A 17,485-nucleotide genomic window follows, 5' to 3' on the forward strand; every position below is an offset into this window, starting at 1 on the left:
TTACAAACGAAGAAGATAATATTTCAATTTTTACACAAAATCTAAAGTCCAGTTTATTTCCTCCCTAATTCGTAAATTGTGTTTTGTGAACATAAATGAATTACAAATGGAAAGTTGACAAATTGGAAGAGGCAAAAAGTTTGAACAGCTCATGAATGAATAGGTAAATCCACGGACGTATATAAAACAGAGACGTTTCGGTCAAGGTTGTACAATTATTGAAAAAAGTCTTTCAGAACGCGCGCGTTCTTTGATTGGTGCAAAGTTCATGACCTCGAAAGCGAGGCTTCGGACTACCGATCGAACCCTGGAATATGTGGAATGCAAACAGACAGCAATCTGGAATCGAACGTGCTCTCGTCTGCTTCTTTTTGTAATGTTCTGTACGTTCCATGCTTCCATACCCAAGGCCCGCGAAGTAGTGTGTCGATATTTTACAAAGATAGGTTTGAAATTTTCACTTCAGAGACCAATATATCTCAAAATTCCGTTCAGAAGTAGATGGATACTTTTGAAGCCGAACGGCGCGGGAAAGCTCTACATTTCAAACTGGAGCTGTTAGCATAATGCTTCCTGTGCTGTGATGCTTGTAGTCCGTGAGTACATTGAAAATCATCATGATTTCCTTGAATAAAACAAAATCAATAGTGTTTTGTCGAAAGGTTACGAACCTTTAATCCAACCATTTCTTCTCCACTGTATAAGCCAGTACGCTACGACAACACCCGCCTGCCATGTACATGTATTTTCTTACTGTTCTGATATAACAAATCACACGATAGGCCTAGAAAGAGAAGCTAGCTAGACTTTTATCATGACATACTTCCGGTTACATGTAACCCCGCCCCCTCTCACCCGAACGCTAAAACTCTAAAACTAAAACTCTAAAACTCTGTATATTACCATACAGTGGACGCAATACAATACCAAATGACATCCAGCCGCTAATCACATAATTTTACATGCATGTACAGTGCATTTTGATGTAAACAAATTATCGAAGTATTATTGAGTATTGTAGAAGATGTAACGTGATATGCATTTAAAATATCAAGGAGTAGTTGGTAACACATAATTTAATATGTTTACTTATTGCAGAAAATGGATCAACAACGCCATCTAAATATTTGGTTTCTGCTTGTCATCTTGATAGTTCAGATGTCACAAAACATATGCCAAGGTATGGGTTATTCAGTATCATGTTTCCTTTTTGTCTGTTTGTATTGTAACATGGATATCGATATAACTTGCAAATCAGGGCTTCTATCGTTGAATTCTAGGATTATGAGTTTAGGATTATGTAGTCCTGCTTGCATACGGAGTAATCCCGACCCGTCTGCACGCAGGACTAAGGATTATGTAGATTTAATGAATAATTTTGAAACTACTTTTGTTGACATGTGTTCCATGTATATACAGTTACTAGTAATTTCTTCAGACATCACTGAAAGTGTGTGGGGTATAATTATTATGTTATGTTATGTTATGTTATGTTATGTTATGCTATTTTATGTTATGGTACACTTGCTAAATGATGTGATGTGATGTTATGTCATCTTGCGCTATGCAATGCTATGTGATGTTATGTTATGTTATGCTATGTGCTGTGATGTGATGTTATGTTGTGTTATATGTTGGTATAATTATTGGGTATAATTACCAGTAACACTGACATTGCAGACATACTGATTCAGTACAGATGACAAGTGGTAAACAATATTTTTTCACTAAAAAAAGTATAGCAACTTCAAAATGTGTTGAGAAATATGGAAAAACATGGAAAAAACGTGCAAGGTGGATGCAGGAGAACAGGATTTTTTATCTAAATTATTGAGTAAAAGTTTAATACCTGAATTTTAGTCTAACTGGTATGATTCTCACCACAGCCAATACCTACTTTGAGATCCCAGCTGCATTGGCCAATCAAATGCTGAATTTGAAGAAAGGTTATCGCTACCAGTTTGTTAAAGAATGCATACAGGGAAAGTGTGATTTTCTTGACATTGTTGATATTGATAAACGATACTGGAAATCAGAGACTTTAAAGGAAACAGGAAGAGTAAGTATGAGGTATCTCCATTCTTTGTGTGTGTGTGTGTGGGGGGGGGGGGCAAGAGGAGGAGGAGTTTATGCAGTAAAGTATACAAGGAAAATAAAGTGTAAACTACAAGTAAATCAATCACTCAATCAATAAAATCAATCAATCAATCACCCAATTAATTAATCAAATCAGTCTATCAAAACCATAATAAGGTGCCTGAATCCAGTATCCAGTAATGTTTAAAAGCACTATACAAGTAACCCATTATGATTGTTTATAAAATACCCTTGTAAAAAGATGCATCTTAATGAATTAATTCTTTCATGAATTTATTGCAAGAGTTTATGTCAGAATAACAAAGTTCAACAACAGTTAGGCTGTTCCATATTAATGGGGCAGCACATGTGAAAATGCATGTTCACTGTATGAGGATGTAGAGCAAATGTGTACAAATTTGTGTACAAAATACGCAAATCAATAGTCCCCCTTTAAAGGGCAACAGTTGTTGGTTTCAATGTGTGTGTCTAAGGATTCAACACTATGAAAACCCAGCCAGTAACTAGGGATGTTCAAATAAATCTTTGATTCAAAGCAAAAATGTAAATGGTTCATGGAAGATTTTTTCCTCTAAGTGAACTCTGTCATCATATAAAAAAGGCGAAATTCAATATCGTGATTGGAACTTGTCAGAACGTAATGATCAACAGACAAAAAACACTTCCCCTGGACATCATATTGGAAGAATCACTTGTCTTTAAATATCACCTATGTATGTATGTGTATATAGAAAGTGGTCATTTTTGATAGATAACACATAAAATAAATCAGTAATTACAAAGTAAACAGACATCAAATGAATTTTAGGATCTTTATTTTTAAGTTTGATCTCTTGTTTTAATTCTATTTCAGACTAAGTTTTGGCAGACTTACACTTGTGTTGTTAATCAAGATAGTTCAGAATGTCCTGGTAAGTGTATGTGATATTATAACAATTGTGTGTTTGGTTTTTTAAAACTAAATCTGCCCAAAGTGAGTGAAATGTTTGTTAAACTGGTCAAACCACTGGCAACATGGCACAATAAAGCTAAGATAAATATTGTGTGTCGGAGAAGGTGATGACATGAGTGAGCAACCACAATGTATCATCTGACCTTGAGCTATCAGAAGTGAGCTACCAACGTTGGCACAATATATATTTCTTGAACTCACGCAGTTATACACATCATATGCAGTGTACATAAATCTACCACTACAGTAGGAGAAGATGGGGTTTCAATTTTTGATTTGTATTGTTTGCTATATATATATTCACAATGTTATATATTCACAATGTTATAGCCATGTTGCCCATGGTCAAACTTGTTAAATTGGTTGAAATGATAAATATGATAATTCCATTGTTATTGAGTGAGTCAAGTTGATACAATGCAGTTATATCACAAAGTATTCTACATTGGTCATATGTGATGGGTAGGATAAGCTTGAATAGTCAAAACAGCAACAGTGGTGTATCAGTTACATAAACAATCTTTAAAATGGTAACAACTTGTCTTTAATACACAAGTAGAACAGTAATAACATCGTATATACCAAATAGCCACCATAACTACAACTGGAAAATTTAGTTTTGTTTGTTTTCATTTTAAATCTTTTCTTTTCATTTTTAGATTAACTGTCATTCTTATTTTTTATCATCAATTTTGTTGTACTGGCTGGTTGTTCTTGATAGCATATAAGAATGTTTAACAGCTGAAAGCTCTCAACTTATCAAATGTTATTGAGTGTATTGGTTGAATTAGAATTTTGTGTATCGGTAAATTTCTAATTGTTAAAAATGGCTAAAAATTAATTAGCATTGTCTTTCTAACATAATGTATTTCAAATCAATTTGTCCATATTTTCAGTTGATGGTGATTGGTCCCAATGGTCAAAGTGGAGTGTATGTAGTGTTACATGTGGTGATGGCACACAAGTACGTAAAAGAACATGTTCTAAACCAAGGCCAAGGAATGGTGGTAGTCAGTGTATAGGTGAGGATACCATGGTAACAAGTTGCAAGATGCAAAAATGTATGACTGCAGGTAAGTTTATTTGAAAATATAGTAAATGATAACAAAAAACCTATTAATGTTATTGTAATTGAATTTACAAGAGAAAATTAGGTGGTATGATGAAACATTTTAGATACCAGAGCCTCATTGCCAGGCAATAAGTGTATATTGGCTGTCATTCTACCTCATGGCCCCCTCATGTGAAACGTTTACAAAAAAAAAGACTGCAAGGTGGGTACCAAGAATATGGCATATATTGACAAATTTTAAATGATTTATTTAAAATTTTGAATGTGTGCATGAGGTTGGAGCAAATGTTTCTAAATTCTGATATTATTTGACGAGTGCAGTATACTTCAAATTGATATTCTATTTTGTTTAACTTTAGTGGGTCTTTCTGAAGAGCACCAGGCAACATTGGACAAAAAAGCTGAAATACTTGATGACTTTCACCAAGCTGACCCTTCCTTGGTACTAGACTGCTGGCTAAATCATTGTACATATGGAAAGGTCATTGAAACAATCACACCTAAGACTCTAGCAGTAAGTATTTGTAGAACTGTTACTGACTGTACAATCAATTCAAATATTCTATTTCCTGTGGCAAGAAAAGTTACTGATCCATTTTTTCAATTATCTTGTTCAAACTATGAAATCTGTTCTAAGTGTGTACCCCTTGGTGGTGAATTTAAAGAAACACCTCACTGGGCAATTAAACAATTGCTTAAGTATCAAATAGATTTCATGGAAGTTCAATAGGGTTTGCAATTCTTTTGGTCTTGCTGTCTATCGATTAGGGGTAAATTTCAATGAGAGTTTGATTGTACCTTTGAGATGTAAACTTTGTCCAACATGTAAAGGAACACTTTAATATATGTACAGTGGTGGTGTTGGTGGGACTGCGTAAATAGAATTGTATAAGGTTTACTTTTGAGTTGCGCAAAACCCTTATGCTTCAAAAACAAAACAAAACAAAAAAAAGGTTCGCCATGAACATTACTGTGTATTATGTATTGCTTTGACAGAGCTGTAACTTTAAGATGAAAACATCATTTATCATGCTATAGATGGTACATTTTGATCAAAATGATCAATACATTCATGATTGTAAGTTAATATTCAGATACAGTAAATATTTGAAAAATGTACTTTTCTGTTTTATCTTTAATACAGAATGCATATTGGACTAGTTTGAGCTGTTTCAAATATTCGGCTGCTTGTCCATGTAAGTATACAGGGTTTACACTTGAAAGGTCATGAACATCCTTGATTTTTAGACCACTCCTGGAAACTTCTGCATCTCTCTGGGAACGTGCATCTTAAAAACCGACTACCATTTAACTTGTCATAAAAGAAGTTTGTTTCTCAGGAAATGGAAATGTTTCATTTCAGACTACAGATATTTATGAATTCCATTTTCAAACTAATTTACCAGGATGTAAAGCAAAATGTAAGGGGTTTGTGTTTAGACACAGACAAGGAGCTTCCTTGTCTGTGGTTTAGATAGCAACCCACTGACTACTGATAGAGATTCAAATTCTACATGTAGTAGAGTGCACCACCAATGGTCAGAGTGTGGTTGAGACTTTCACATTAATAACTAGGTAAAATATTACTTTAAGTATTTACAGTGGGTGGTGGTAGGCACCTGACTCTTCATATTGTAGTGCACTACTACTCAATGGTCAGCGTGTGGTCAAGACCATCACATTACCAGTATTAGCAGTGCAAAATATTACTTTTATTTTCACAGTGGATGGTTGCTGCACCAGACTTTTCATGTTGTAGAGTGCCAACAATAGTCAGAGTGTGGTCGAGACCATCATGTTAATAGCAATACAAAATATCACTTTTGGTTTTACAGTGGATGGTGGCTGGTCTGAGTGGGGTCAGTGGAGTACATGTTCATCTGCATGTGGTGAAGGGCGTGCTTTCCGCAGGCGACAGTGTGATAATCCAGTACCAATGAATGGAGGCGCTGCCTGTGATGGTTCATTGGTTGATGAAGCTGTTTGCTTTGATGACAGATGTACTGACATAGGTAAAGCATAATATGTAATTATTCCCACTTACCTGATCATTATATTGTGTTTGATAGTTACTGTACAAAATGCCTATCACATAATGGTTGAATTGTAAGTTTCTAAGATGGAATATAGATACTGAATTTATAGTAACCGCACAGGAATTATTATTATTGAGGTTATCAAGTCAGTAAAATTAAACTTCTGCTGATGTTCAAATTGATGCTTCAACACAAATATGTTTTACAAATATATGTAAAATGTGACTAAATATGAACTTCTTTACGAGGGAAGACGTTGATGAAGGCGATGAAAATGTGTGAAAATGTTGACAGACATAATTGTATTGTACAGCAAGTTTTTGTTGTTTTCAAACAATCTTTCATCTACGATATATTTGTATTTAGAATTGCTCTTTCAGACTCAGTAAAACCAGAACAATATTTACTGCTGGAAATAGATAAAGAACAATAAATTCCAATACAACATTTTCTATGTATACAGTAACAATACATGTCACTGCATGAATTAATTATCTGAACTTTGAGTGTTTTAATTCTTTACAGTTGGAACCCTGATGACTCCTTGGTCATTTTGGTCTGAGTGTACTACTGAATGCATCATAGGAGTTAAAGAAGCCACTAGGAGGTGTACTAGTGTAGGTGGTTGTATACATAGTCCCAAGGATGTACCACAATTTGTCAAGAAAGCACCATGTGCACCACAAACATGTGAAGGTATGGATGACCATAGAATCTCGACATAGGGATTATTACATTTCATGTTTTATACTCAGTATCTTGGCTGGTGTAAGATTAAGTTCAGAAGTTAAGAGAGGGATAAAAAGCACTTAACAAAAATAAGGGTTCAAGTGGACTGCTGAAACTGAAATAAAATTTCCACAATTTTATGCCTCAACTACCCTGTGGATAACTTAATACAGAATTTCAAAAATGGAAATTATAATTAATGTTTTATATTCAGTATCCCGGCTAGCTTAAAATCAAATTCCGAAAGTTAAGAAATGGACAAATAAGTTCAAGAAAAATAAGATTAGGACTTTTCAAATGTATAGATTTCATGGCTCAACTACCCTATAGATAACGTAATACAGAATTTCAAAGTGTGGTTTATGTTTTCAGTATCCTGGTTAGCTTGGAGTGCCTGGACTCCATGTAGTGGTGTTTGTAGCCAGGGACTCAGACAACGACAAAGATTGTGTGATGACCCATTGCAAACTAATGAACTATGTATAGGACCAGCTGTGGAGCAAGAAGAGTGCAGTACTTATGGTGGTGAAAGCTGTCAAAAAGGTAAATTTAACCAAAGTACAGAGGAAGATGTAGTTTCAGTTGTTACTTTTTGAAAATTTTCAAGTTCACACTTTTCTAAGATGTCAATGAAATTGACAATTTCTTATCGTACACAAAGCTTGTGTGAATGAATCCTTCATGCAATTATTACTAAATTTCTAGGTTACTAGTGTACACTTATGCCTGGCTATGAGGGCACTGGTAGACGTTTATTGCCTCAAAGGCCTTTATACAAAAACTAGTTTCCAAGGCTTAAAGTTGAGGGGAGAAGTTGCTACATTACAGCACTTAGGGGTAATATGACATCTACTAGTTCCAAGTAATAAATATTTTGTAAAGCCGTCACTGATGGCAGTATACAACTGAAGTATATTTCAGTAAGTAGAATAAGCTTAATTTCAGCTGTTTTCTGATACACATGGACAAATGAAGTGTGTTTTGTTTAAATAATGATAATGCTAAAGAGATTTATATAGTGTCTAGTATCCATCAAGTGATGCTCACCGGCGCTTTACTACAATACTGTCACAAATAAGCTCTCTGGAAAAGACAAGCACAATAGTGAAGCATATCGCCATTATTATGCAAGCTCCTACCCATCCTAAGTTCTGACCACTATGTTGTATTGGCTTATTTGGATGACGGGAAACTTCACTCAGGGAAAGAGTATTTTATAAATTGTGTACATTTTTGTTTAAGCATTCCTACATACTGGATATAGGTTAAAGTAGCACATGGGACCCCAATGTGTGTATGAATCAGACAACTCCTGTGTTTTGAGTAATTCTTCACATGAAACAAAACCAAAAAAAAATAAAATGCTGATGTTGAGTCACTGTTATTTTTTAAATGTTACTTTATTTCTCTTACTACATAGATTTCATGGACTTTGTTGAAGGTCTACAAACCAGTGAAGCACAACAAAACATAGATGGTGATACAAAGAAGGCAACGCTTTCTGGCAAAGGTAAACCGCTTCAAAAGAAAACAGTGAAGGAACGGAAGCCAAAAAGTGCAAATGTTATGGATGAGTCAAGTGTAGTAGAGACAGATGAACCAAAGATTAGGTCAATACGGGCAGCTGCTAAAGAATCACCGGTGAAAAGTAAAAAACCAGTAAATACAAATAATGCTAAGAAAGGGGCTCAAACATCAAAAGTTAAGAAGAAAAAGAATGCAGGAAAACCAAACGTCCAGAAGAAAACGAACTCAAAAAAAGTTGCACAAGAGTCGAACACTCAAAAGAAAACAGAAGCTAAGACATCTGCAGAAAGATCAAATCTTAAGAATAAAAAAGGTACAGGGAAAGCTGTACAACCATCAAAGATCCAGGGGGCAAAGAACATAGGTAAAGCACCCAAAGGTGCAGAAAGTACTGATATTCAGAAGAAAAATACTGCAGAAAATGTTGCACAAAAGCCAAATATTGAAGAGAAAGAGGACACAGAGGCAACTAGAGAAAGGTCAGACATTGAGAAGAAACAGGCAACCCAAGAGTTGAAAGAAGTGCCAGATACTCTGCCTGCTGAAATTACTGAACAGGAGGTACTTGCAGGTGATAAAGCTGAACAAGATGAACATCTAAATTATAATTATGATGGGCAGCAACAACACCTTTATGAATATGATAATTATGGACCACAGGCACGTCAGAATTATGACTACAATCAGCTGCAAATGGATTATAACGATAACAGTCACCATAGAAACCAATTAGTAGATATTTATATGCCTTGGAGTGAATGGTCTGCCTGTAGTACCAGTTGTGGTGGTGCTGGGGTACAGGTCAAATACAGGTCTTGCATCGACCCTGACGTGCAGTGCTATGGAGAACTCTTGAACTTCCAGTTTTGTAATTCTGTGCCATGTCCAGGTACGTGTAAAATTACCAGTAGCTGTAACTGGAGGATATTTTGTTATTATTTGACATTTTTGTGTTGTTGTTGTAGTATATGAGATCAGCCTATGTTAGCATCCTGTAGAATAGCTTCTTGACAAGCAAATAATCCAAACTGTCTATGTGTACTATTTACACATAGACATCAATCCAGTGTATTTAGTACTACCTGTAATTAATTAGTACATTGGTAAATCATCTATTTTGAAAGAATCAACCCTTTCCAGTTAAATATTTGGTGTTCTTGAAGACGCAAACATGAACAAAATGTATTATGATAGAATCCCACGATGCGTGAGTTCAAGTGTTGGTTGCCCAGGATATTGCATGTAGAGTGCTTGCAGTGTTCTCGGTGGCTGTGCTTCAAGAGTGTAGTGGCTGTAAGTGCAGCAGAAAACACCTCCAACAAGAGTGCACATATACCCCTTAGTTTCCACACTGACACATGCATGGTATGGGATGCTGTTATTGTACAGAAATAATACTGTGTGTTAACATGATTTTGTATACATTGAATGACTGTGTGGTCATTTGTATATCATTTGCATACATGTATACTATAAAAAAATGTTTTTGGTATTGCACTGCAGTGCACCTATTGATAGTATGCATGCTTACTAATGCATGTGATCTCTAAAATTTAAAATGTTTATAAAAGTAATAACTAAACTAATTAAATTTTAATCATGTTTTTTTTTGACAACAGTGAATGGAGCATGGACTGAGTGGTATGAATGGTCACCCTGCTCTGTAACTTGTGATGAAGGGGTCAGAGAAAGGTATAGAGTGTGTGCTGATCCCATTACCCAGAATGGTGGCAAAGATTGTAAAGGAACAGATGTAACACGCAAACCATGTGAAGAACTACGATGTCCAGGTACATAGATTTGAGATGCAAACTACCAAGGTTTCACTTCTTGTCCAAAAACTGCCTCCAAATAGCACTCCAAGTGGCCAGTAGAATCTTTGTCTTTTTGATAACTGGAACATGTTTGAAAAAATAAATAAATCTTTTATCAAGATGAACTAAAAAAAACATGAGCTCTAACTGATGTACTTATAAGAAATATTTTATCCTAACATTGAAAGTGTTTATTTGAACTATACTGTAGAGTCAACAGCAGAATGGGTCGCATGGACTCCATGGAGTAGTTGCTCTGCTCAGTGTGATGGTGGTGTTATGACAAGGGAACGGAGTTGTCTTCCCAACTTTGTTCAAGACAAGATTGAGGATTGTGTTGGAGAATATATACAGACCAGTGCATGTAATGTCCATCACTGCTCAGGTAAATACAATATATAGCCTGGCGTCGGCCATATTTCAGATTGTGATAAACAGATAAGAGTTTGTTGTGCTGAGTGTGTGTGCATGTGTGTGTGCGTGTGACATACAGCACTTGCCTTTGAATATTGTGTACACCCCCAGAGGGTGGTTATTGCTTAATTTTGCATTCATTTATAATTTACCCAATGGGCATTATCTATATCTTTCTTTGTGTTAAGTTTCAGTACACGAATTATCTAGTATCAGTGCTTTTAAAAGGTACCAGGATGCATGATTTATAGTTGACAATACCATTATTAAATACAAGTATCCAATAACAGTCCTTTAACAAACATTTCAGTGAATGGTGGCTGGGCAAACTGGGGTAGTTGGAGTGAGTGTACAGAGTCCTGTAGTACAGGGGCAATGTATAGAGACAGAACCTGTACAGACCCAGCACCTACTGCTAATGGTACACTCTGTACTGGTCTGGGCACTGAAATCAAACAATGCTTCTATCAACCATGTCCAGGTAAGGAAACAAATTATTGGTTTGGATAATTATAAGTCTTACAACAGAGAACTTTCCAGATGTCATTATGTTTTAATGATGTCTAAGTATTTGTATGCTGTCGGTATTTTCAATAGAATGCAAAATTTGAAAAAAATTATTGAATATCTGTATGCAAATAAGAGTGTGATTGTTCCACGACGTATACAATGATGTGAACAAATATTAAAATTTTAAAAGTTTTATGAATTTTGTTGTTTCAGGTTTTTCAGATAACCAGTATATAATAATAAAAATACTCTATGATGCACAAGTATTAGTGTGACATACTCGGGGTATTTGTGTTCATGCTTGTGTTTTCCTCAGACCACTAGTGTTTTCTAATTCTGCTGCATTTTCAATCATTTTGCTCTCTAAGTACGGCCACAGAGAACACTGTAAACATGTGCAAATATCTAAACATCATGGGCTTTGTTGTTTGTTATATACTTACAAAGTCACTGGAAATTTTGGCTCATTCCAAAGACACGTTTTTTTTTTTTCATTTTCAGAAATTTCTTCCATGAGTAGGGTTTTCCATGGTACATCTTATTTGTACTATCCTCCCACTGCTACTCCAACCAAGATACTGTTGATGTATGTAAGATTCAAAGCAGTTGCTGTGGATGGACTGATACTAGCCAGGATTCCACATGATATAGAACTGCCCTTAGTAGCCATTGGACTAGTCAATGGCTTTGTATTTGTGTATGTTAAGACAGGCAATGAAAATGTAGAACTTCTTGGAGAGGAAATAATGGTGAGGAAGCTAATGTCATGATATGCAAACCCACAATGTTGGTTTCATTTGGTACTTATACTACTTGCACTTACAGGAGTGTGAGGTTTGAAATTGTTTCAGATTAAAGTGTAGAAGGAACTGGTCTATTGACACTATATTTTGATTTAAAAACAAATTAAAATACTCCTATATGTGAATCGATAAGTGAGAACTGATTTCAATCTTCAATGTAAATGTAAAATTTAGAGTAAGCAATCACTGACAATGAAAGTTATAAAAACAAAAGCCATGTATAAACTTAGCCACTGAAGGTGCTAAACATTCTGCATACATAATTTTGCCACAAAATAAGTAAAATATAAATGAGAATATTCACAGTGAAAGTTATAACAACAAAAAAGCCAATTATAAGTTGTTGCATCATTGCAGTAAGGTCGTATCTGCTGTGCTGTTGTATAGGCAGATACAACCTTACTGCACTGACACAACAAAGTATTGCCACTGAGGGTATGTACATGATTTACTGATTTAATACATAGCAAACACACAGTTGCCAACAACCATGCTGTGTATTTGCCATTTCAAAAGAATTATAATCAGCAGAATTTGATTTTCAATATAACTGGATATATATCTGAAAAATTAAAAAATCATTCCTGTATGTTTTTATTCGTCATCCATCCAGTTGTCTGAGTGGAATTCTCTGGAAGTGAGTATTATAGATGGTAAGATAAGCATCCGACTTAATGATGGAAACCCAACCAGTAAAAAAATCACCATAACGAAATCAAAAGATCTGAACTTTGACCTTGACATGTACGTGGGTGGCGTTCCAGAAGACTATTATGTCAAGACTTTAAAACTAACAGGAGGTAAGAATTTTGTCAGTTTAGGAATATTTCTCCCTCATTATCATAAAAATTCGTAAAATCTAGTTTTGCTTTCTCAGTTTTTATAGACAAGTTGGTTATCATACAAGAATTAACATGTGGGGCATGTTTTAGTAAACCCTGACAAATGATGACAAAATCTCAGCGAAAATTTAAGATTTATTTTCCAAACATTATTGCTTAGAATGTTCAGTCATAACAAAATTGTTTACATCTCTCTATAGCTATATTATTGAAAGTATAGAGCTATTGATTGCAAATCTGTTCCCTTTTGTTGTCAGGGTTTTATGGTTCCATATGTGATGTACGGATTAACTACAAAGATTACAGTTTGATGGATGCAAGTGGATGGACAGGACCTGGCATTGTCATGGTTACAAAGGATGTAGAAGAAGAGCCAACTGGTAGGATTCTTATTTACTATACCATTGTTTTTTTCTAAGTTTGGGTAACCCCGGTGCTCTGAAACATTTCAATAACCTGTTGCAGTAATATTTACAGCATGATATCCAACACACATTGACAGGCACTGTGATGTAATTGAGAATTAGCTAGTTTGTTCAAATAGTTACTATTTAATCAGAGTTCAGAACACCACCTTTCTTCCCAATGTACGTCACATAGGGAAGCATTTACATTGTAGAAATTTAGTCTACTAAGCGCCAATTAAATTTAGAACTGTAGCTTTTGGAATAATTTCAAATTTTGGAACAGATTTTTGTGATAAGAAGGTCTTGAGTGTTGGCTTCTCTGGCAAACAGCATTGTCAAGGCAGATAGCCAACTCTCTAGACTCTGAGCAATATTTTCCTGAAAAAAAAAGGAATGCTATCTAATTGTCCTTTTCTTAAGCAGAAGTGGAAGCTTTACTACCCTACTTCAATGGTGATGAATATACAATGATTCCAATATCTTCTGACACTAAACATAATGCAGTATTTGAACTGACTTTAGTATTCCGTCCTGATAACGGTGATGGCGTCATACTGTACAATAATGGTATGCAGTCAGGATCCTTCATTGCCATCAATCTTAAGAAGGGAACTCTTCAGTTCTTCATCAGGATAGCTGAAGAGGTGACATCTGTTAATGCTGGAGAAATAAAGGTTTGTTTACATTCTGTCATTTATAGTGGTGCAGTCTGTAACCATGGTCTGTTGTTGACTCCTGGTAGTTTATAATACATAATAATAATGCTAGAATTGGGCTTTCCCACTATGTGCTTAAAGTGCTCTGGTACAAACTTATTACAGCACAACAGCCCTTTATACTTCCTCAACTCCCTTCAGAGCATAAATGTCAAATCCATTTCAGTCTCTGTAAGTGCATAGGATTAAAGCCTTCACATTGCAACCTTTATCCTACCAAGTCCCTAGTTATACAGTTGGGTTGATTGGAGCACAACAATTCATGATTCAAAAGGCCCAAGGACTTAAACCATTCAGAAACAAATGGCTGGAACAAGGCTCAAACGTACCTGCAACTTGCAGAGTCCAAGCTGGTCACTAACCATGCGACAAATCTTGACAAAACAGTTCACAGATTCTGACAATCGCATTTTTACATCTCTCTAGCTCCATGAGTGGCATATCATCACATTGCTACTAGAAGGTCAAAATGGTGAATTAAGAATCAACCATGGCCCAGCTACACAATTGGGTCTGCTGGGAAGTCACTATGTGCCAACTAAAGACATGTACATTGGTGGTGTTAGCAAACCAGATAAACTTATGACTGAATTGTTAACCCATGATGACAATGGACTCACTGGATACATATATCAAGTTATAGTCAATGGTGAAGAGTTTCAGATGAGGGACTCAACACTCCGATGTGTTAGTTCTCATTTTTTAAACTCTGCATCAACAACTTTGGCAGGTATTGTAAAATCTACATATCCATCAAATCTGAATAAAAACATGTAACTAAATTTATTAAAGTTCCACTAGCTTTAACATTTCATTATTTTTTTGTTATTTTTTTTACATTTTTTGAAAAATATACTAAATGTTATTTTTGATACTTTATACATTAAACCTTTCAGGAAACAATTGAGTACACTTATGCAGTTTTCTGTTGAAAAATACACAGTTCAATTGTTCTAATTTAATTAGCTGAATTACTTCATGTACACTGGCTTGATATCCATGTGTAAACAAAAAATGAATAACCAGTTTGGATCATTTAATTCCTTCTCAGCAAGCTGCTGATAGTGTTTACTATCAGTAGATGTTATTTTGGTGTGTGTTTTTTTTACACCATAAAATAAAAATTAGACAAATAATACGGTATTACTATTAGGCCTAACAAAAAAAATTGTGTGGTTCCGATTACACTCAATTTTAGAAAATGGGGTAGGTAGATTTTTGATTTTGTTTTATTATATTTTTTTTTTCATGTGTGAGTGTCTAATTTAGGTAGTTATGTTTTCTGCTGTTTTCCATATGGTCTCTGTGTTATTGGTTTCTTCTCATCAGATGTACAGCCATTACAGACTGGAAGAACAGTTTTATATTGTCTTTTTAAGTTGATGTCAGTTTCTGCATCCACTATTTCTTGCAAGACTTCACAATTTTACTCTATATACATAAACAAAAGTTGAGAGTCACCGTGAAAAACTAGGTGGGGTTGGGTAACTGGAACCAAACTTTTTTTTTCTAGGCCTTGTTTGTAGTTGCAAGGAATGAAGATTTCCTTACTGAAAATCGCTGTTACCCTTCTTTTTTTGACAGCTCACTATGAAGAAAAGTATGAAGTAAAACACAGTAGCATTCAACTAAAATGTGATTATGGTTTGTTTGTAAAGGAACAAAATGCCAATATATCAATACGATGGCTGAAAGAAAGTCATATACTGGAAATCTCAGATCATATCAAAGTCATACAACATGTAAGTTGTCAGATATGATCTAGTCTAGAGCTATCCGTTGTGTTTCAAATCTGAAGATCTTGCTACTCATGTCTAGTCAAATGGATGTATGGAAAACCTCATTCTGTGCTAAATTTTAAATTACCACCACCACCACCACCAATAGCTGTATTTACTCCAATTGGAGTGTTACATGTTATCAAACCAGTGACATTATCACATCCACATGTGACTTGAAGGTGGTGTTATAATATCAGGATGCTTTTCTTGAATGAATTACCCATTTACAAGCACCTATTAATGTGTGTGGTGGATTACAACTGACATACACTGTTCACACTTGATATAATATACTAAACAATTTTGCATCTTATTCTGATTGTTAGGAACCATTGGAACCTTACACCTCAAGCTTACACTTACATTACATGGAGAAAGAAAAAGAAGGAATGTATTCCTGTCAAATTGGTTACCATGGCAAAGCAGTAATAACTCATGCATATGGTATCATGCTGTATGAAGCACAAAGTAAGTATAAAGGTTATAGTGCTTTATTATAATTCTCAAAAAAAATATGACTAAGTTTTTATGGCGTTTTCTAGCCACATGAAGTATGAAAATAGTGTACAATTACATCCAACATTTTGAAATGAAAAAATCGCTAAAATGGCTGATGTTCAGCAATCATGGAAATAGCTGATGTCCAGCGACTATTATGCCACTTTCCCTTTTCATTGTACCATTTAGGTAGGGAGTCTGCTGCACTGTTTATGTTAATATCTTATCTTATACCTACCACAGATTTTTTGTACTTCCTGTATAATGGAAACATGAGACCAAGCACACGGGAAAAAGCCAGAAATGGCATCAGAGTTTAACCCCAATCTCTGTCAAGACAAAGGCTGTTGTACGAGTGATGTCATTTCCTGTAATATTTTCCCACAGACCATTGCAGGAATTCCCTAAAATGGCATTGCAGAATACATACAAGTGCGTTTTCAAAGTTTAATAAGTTACCAAGGTGCTACTTTATTATCACCCAAATAGTATAGCAATAATCAATACATTGTGCTGAAGGCAGAGATGAGTCTGACTGGACTTTTTGTTTTAATTTTGTTTTGTTTTGTTTGTTTGCAGAAGTATGGATGGGAGGAAGTGCCATAGGTGGATTTATATTGTTATTGATATTCATATTACTGATTGGTGGAACACTCTTAGTGATAATCTTGTCATGTTGTGAGTGTATGAGACTCAGGTAGGTAACCCTAACTTGTAAATAAAACTTTTTAGGTGTCATTTTGAGGTAGTGATGTAATCTTGTCATTGTGCATCCCAAAACATATTAAATTGCATATATCTAAAGTGAATGTGTTCAATATGGTGACATGAAAAATAACATTTGGTACACATCAAAAATCAATTTTCACCATTTTTATGTTGTCATATACTGTGTACAGTTACACACACAAATGTACATAGGGGTGATTCAGTTCACTTCAGGATGTACAACATCTAAGTAACATAACGAAAAGTAACAAAACTCCCCAAATAGTTCCAGTTATATTACATTTATCGGCAAGATAAAAGAGTATGGCTACTAGAGGTGCTATTCAACAGCCCATTTTTGCCAAAAGTGTAGGCTAGACTACTTCAGTACTGTTGTGTAATTTTGAAAAACTATCCTTTCTGAACATTTCATGGGAAAACTGTCAACATTTACATCTCTCTTTACACAGGGTGAATTTCCTGAATCCACTGTTCCATTCACTGCAACATTTCTGCTCCTTCAACATCACCGACACAGATAATCCCCATGAAAGTGTTCTAAATCAAGTCAATTTGACA

General features: G+C 35.1%; 2 protein-coding genes across 2 annotated transcripts in view; both read left to right on the forward strand.

Annotated features, from left to right (window-relative positions):
* The window catches only part of LOC144435696 (uncharacterized), a 443,695-nt gene that overhangs the window by 293,492 nt on the left and 132,718 nt on the right, over nucleotides 1–17,485 (forward strand). The gene's annotated exons all lie outside the window — the stretch shown is intronic.
* On the forward strand, nucleotides 1,054–2,449 carry LOC144434813 (uncharacterized). The gene is made up of 3 exons (XM_078123322.1): nucleotides 1,054–1,180; nucleotides 1,887–2,059; nucleotides 2,381–2,449. The coding sequence occupies exons 1-3, from the start codon at nucleotides 1,102–1,104 to the stop codon at nucleotides 2,447–2,449; spliced, it is 321 nt and encodes a 106-aa protein (XP_077979448.1). The 5' UTR covers nucleotides 1,054–1,101.

This window comes from Glandiceps talaboti, chromosome 5 (genome assembly GCF_964340395.1).
Source record: "Glandiceps talaboti chromosome 5, keGlaTala1.1, whole genome shotgun sequence".
NCBI classification, from domain to species: domain Eukaryota; kingdom Metazoa; phylum Hemichordata; class Enteropneusta; family Spengelidae; genus Glandiceps; species Glandiceps talaboti.

What these genes read in the sequence shown, in the direction of transcription:
- LOC144434813 (XM_078123322.1), top strand. Translation starts at nt 1,102, where the DNA reads ATGGATCAACAACGCCATCTAAATATTTGGTTTCTGCTTGTCATCTTG. An exon ending in GTCACAAAACATATGCCAAG is followed by an intron (nt 1,181 to 1,886) that starts GTATGGGTTATT and finishes TTCTCACCACAG; the next exon opens with CCAATACCTACTTTGAGATC. An exon ending in CTTTAAAGGAAACAGGAAGA is followed by an intron (nt 2,060 to 2,380) that starts GTAAGTATGAGG and finishes ATTTATTGCAAG; the next exon opens with AGTTTATGTCAGAATAACAA.